General features: G+C 41.2%; 1 protein-coding gene across 1 annotated transcript; it reads right to left on the bottom strand.

Moving 5' to 3' along the window:
* Window positions 1–464: 464 nt before the first annotated feature.
* On the bottom strand, window positions 465–1,117 carry LOC130886848 (60S ribosomal protein L9-like). Its single transcript, XM_057789048.1, has one exon. It carries the CDS (start codon window positions 1,115–1,117, stop codon window positions 539–541), a length of 579 nt encoding a protein of 192 aa, XP_057645031.1. The 3' UTR covers window positions 465–538.
* Between the last annotated feature and the right edge of the window lie 3,568 nt (window positions 1,118–4,685).

The following is a 4,685-nucleotide window of genomic DNA, read 5'->3' as shown; positions in this document are numbered from 1 at the left end:
TTATTAAGAATAATTTTTTCCCCTGACATCCACAGTGGTCAGAAGAATTCCATGTGGGAGTTAATCAGGACGAGAAGCTAACATAGAAAGCCGGCGCTGTTGGTCTTTGCTTTCTACCTTGCCTTTCTGCTTCTTTTAGATTTATGTCCTTATTTATTTATTTCCTCCCATAAGCATTTGTGACTTCGTTTGGTAATGGCATTAGGCCTGGTCAAGTTGCTATTCCTGTGAGGTCCTTGGAACTCAGTGTATCGTTCCTGCAAGGAGTGAAGTCATCAGGAGCAGTGTTGTTGACAGCAGCTGGAAATATTTAGTCAGCTGGGGTCTTCTCTTAACTTCTTAGGTCTTATGGTAGGGGTAATCTCTTTACTCACCAATGCATGAAGCCAGCTTTGTTCCAAGTTGACGAGAGCAGTTGTTTTCTTTTTTTTTTAATTTTTTTTTTTTTTTTTTATCAATACAAGTCTTTTATTGTCCCAAAAGACACCCCAAATCGTATTAAAATTCTGAGCTTGTTTCTGGGACTGGTACCTTAGGTCTACTCATCAGCCTGCTGCACTGTTCCCTTTTCAGACACATAGATACCATCCAAGAACTTCCTGATATCCTTGTTCTTAACTGTTGTGGCCTGCTGTATCAGAGCCGCCGAGTTTGAAACAAGTTCAATATCATTTCCTTCAAGGATTAATTCATCCTTCTGGGCTTGAGAGACAGAACAAGCAACGCCTGTCCTCATCCAAACCCTGCGGATGTATTTTTCACCCAAGAAATTTCGGATTTCAACCAAAGACCCATTCTCCTGAATAACGACGTTGATGGGGAAGTGAGCATACACGGACCTCATCTTGTAGCGGAAGCCCAGTGTAACACCCTTGATCATGTTTTGAACGTGGCTGCAGATGGTTCTGACGGTGGCCAGTTCCTTCCTGTTGCCCCACCATTTGTCAACCCGGAGCCTCTTCTTCTTCTTCCCAAGAAGGCTCAGCTCTACGTTGATGTGATTGAAGTCCCTCCAGAGGGTTCCTCTGGGGCCCTTCACAATGACTGTGCGCCCCTTCAGAGTGATGTCCACATTTTCTGGAATGTCGACCATCTGATTGCTGAGAATGGTCTTCATTCTCGCAGTAGATGGGGCAAAGCGAGAGCAGTTGTTTTCTACTGTTCCTGACAGCATAGAAATGCCCTCTCCCGGAAATGGCACAGTGCAGTGGTTTGAATTCCAGTCAAGCTGTGGCATCCCTTCCTCATCTTTCCAGACTCAGTTCCTATCTGAAAAGCAGAGACAAGGGTTGTAGTTGGTCTTTCTTGTTGGACTTTCTTTGGACTGCTAGACTTCAAATAATTACACGGACACTTATTATTAATTATAAAAGCTTGATCTTAGCCTAGGCTTGTCCTCAATTAGCTCCTAAAACTTAAATTAACCCATTTCTGTTAATCCACGTTCTGCCATGTGGCTCTTTATCTCTCCTCCATTCCGTACGTCCGACTCCCTCTGTGTCTGGCTGGCGAATTCCGTCTCTCTTCATTCCACAGTTCCTCTCTCTCTCCAGAGTTGCAACCTATCCTCTCCTGCCTAGCTATTGGCTATTCAGCTCTTTGTTGAACGAATCAGGTGTCTTAGGTAGGTGAGGCAAATCACAGGCACGTCTTCACAGTGTAAACAAACAATCTGCAACAATATGTTCTGCACGGTGCTGTTGTAGAGTTGAGATATTGTGTGAGAGAGGTGCCTGCCAGACAATCTGCCGAATGTCTCGTTTGCCTAGTAGGCTTCTCTGCTAGCACACGGTTCCATGGGCTCCTATTATGCTGAAAATAGATGGTTGTACCAAGGAGAAAAATATTACTTCATGTGGAAGAATAGATCTCTATTTAAAAATATTTTAATTTTTAATTAAGATGTAATGCAACCGTACATATTTATAAGTTAAATAAGTCATTTTTATACAGGTACATCATGCTGTGATCCAATCACAGTGACTGGATCACATACATCATTTATTCTTTTTAACAAAATAATATTATTTTTACATTTATTCACTCATGTGCTTATTTACCTCCTTCTGTGTGTAGGTGCATGCATGCCAACGTGTACATATAGAAGCCAGAGGATAACTTGTGGGAGTCAGTTCTCTTCTTCCACTATGTGGGTGCTGGAAATTATACTGAGGTCATCAGGAATGACCACAAGGCTTTTATGTGCCAAGCCACCTCTCTGACCCACACTTTTCTTTGTGCTTGGAGTGTCCAGTCATCTTTAGTGGCTACTTTGAAATGTTAGGTTAATTGTTGCCAGTCATGACTATTCTCACATGCTACAGAAATATGAGAAGTGTGATTCCTCCATGTAATGGCATTCCTATATCTATATTCTGACATGTGTTCATTTCACCTTCTAGATTATTCCCATGCTTTGGGGACACTATTCTGTCCCCTACTTCTTTGAGATAAACCTTTTACCTTCCAAATATAGGTGAGAATGTATTATTTGACGTCCTAATTATTTCACTTAACATAATATCATCCAGTTTTATCTATATTTCTGAAAATGACAGAATTTTACCTTTTTATGATTGAACAGTATCCCCTTCTATATTGATTGTTGTGGTTTTACTGGAACTGGACCCCAGAGGCTCATATATTTGAAAGCTTTGTTATTAAGGAGTGGCTACATGACAGGTATTAGGAGGTGTGGGATTGTTGGAGGGAATGTGTCACTGGGGATGGACTTTGGGGTTTCAAATGCTCAAGGCAAACACTCTTCTTGCTGCCTGTGGATCTGGGTATATAACTCTTCAAGCTACTTCTCCAGCACCATGTCTGCCTGCCTGCTACCATGCTTCTCACCATGATGATCCTAGACTAAATCTCTAATGTAAGCAAGCATAAATTAAATGCTTTCTTTTCTAAGAGTTGCCGTGGTCATAGCATCTCTTCGCAGCAATAGAATACTGACTAAGACATGTATATATACACATTTTCTTTATCTATTCATCTACAGATAAACATCTAGGTTAATTGCATTTGTTGACTATAGGACAATGTCTTAGTTAGGGTTTCTATTGTTGTGAAGAGACACCATGACCATAGCAACTCTTCTAAAGGAAAACATTTAATTAGGGTGGCTTGCTTACAGTTCAGAGGTTTAGTCCATTATCAACATGGTGGGACATAGAGGCATGCAAGAAGATGTGGTGCTGGAGAAGGAGCTGAAATTCCTACATCTTACAGGCAATAGGAAGTGGTCTATATCATTGGGCATGACTTGAGTATAAATGATACCGCAAAGTTCACCTTCACAGTGACACACTTCCTCCAGCAAAATCATACCTACTCCAACATACAAAACCACACTTTATATTAGTGCCACTCTTTTGGGGGGGTGTCTTTCTTTTAAACCACCACATTCATTCTCTGGTCTCTAAAGACTTGTAGCCACATTATAATGCAAAAATGCATCCAGTCCAACTTCAAAAGTCCCCATAGTAACAGTCTCAAACTTAATTCTGAAGTTCAAAGTCTCTTCTGAGATTCATCCAGTTTCTTAACTGTAATCCCTGGAAAAATCAAAATCAAAAAATGGATCACGTACTTCTAACATACAATGGTGCAGGATATACCTCACCATTCCAAAGCATAGGGAAGGGAGAATGAGGAAATACTGTTTGCAGGCATGGAAGAGAGAATTACCTCCTTTTACAGTACTTAGCACTTACCTATCCTAACCCACTCTGACTTTGAACAATCATCTCCCATGACACCTATCACATTTACCTTTGACAACCTGCACACACACATATGCTGTGTACATGCATGTGCACACATGTGCACAGACATACATACACATGCACAAACATACACACATGCTATATCACATATTTGCCTTGTCTTTATAGACATTATCCAAGGACCTTACTCAGAAATGCTTCTCTTCCAGATGTTTTTGTTTTGATCCATCTTGCTGCTTTATACCTTGGGCCTAGCCTACTTGGAGTAGCTTGAGATTTAATGTTGAGACACCCAGAAGACAACTTGAACCAGATGACTGTCTATGAAAATTCACGTCATCTCATGGTTACATGGAGACAGATTTGTATTAGTGCTATTTATGTCATGGATACTGCAATGCATTGGGACCTTTCTTTTCCTTCCCACCAACAGCATTAGGTGTGCTATGAAGAATGTGTAACTATTTTCCTTAATGCATTGTTTTGCTCAGGTAACATAACAAAAATATTCTGGAGACCTGGAAGTGCAAGACCAAGGTGTCTGGAAGTTCCTTTTCTGGGAAGGCTCTTTCTGGTCTTCATGGGGTTGCTTTCTCATAGTCACAGCTGTGACTGGTATCAGCACCATGGACAGCACCAGCAAAGGCACAGGAAGATTGCAATTAGGACATCAACAGAAAGTTTAGCAATCGGCATTTACCAAACGGTTGGAAAACGAGAAGACAGCAATTAATCCACGATGATGGGATATTATGCTAATTTTTAGGATCCTTGAAAGATGAGGCACCCAGGGGTTGAGTTACAACAGTCAAAGCTGATGTTTTATATGACCAAAGTAGATTGTCAGGAGATAGAGTCATAGGAAGTTGGAGGATGTGACAGTAGCAGCGGCGCATTTTAGGTCCTGGGCAGGTGTGAGCCGGGTACCAGATAGGTCATACCTTGCCACCAACT

The sequence above is a fragment of the Chionomys nivalis genome, chromosome 14 (genome assembly GCF_950005125.1).
Source record: "Chionomys nivalis chromosome 14, mChiNiv1.1, whole genome shotgun sequence".
Taxonomy (NCBI): domain Eukaryota; kingdom Metazoa; phylum Chordata; class Mammalia; order Rodentia; family Cricetidae; genus Chionomys; species Chionomys nivalis.
This window is presented reverse-complemented; position numbering and strand designations above follow the sequence as displayed.

Excerpts from the sequence above, each read along its gene's own strand:
- LOC130886848 (XM_057789048.1), bottom strand. The coding sequence starts at position 1,117 with ATGAAGACCATTCTCAGCAATCAGATGGTCGACATTCCAGAAAATGTG.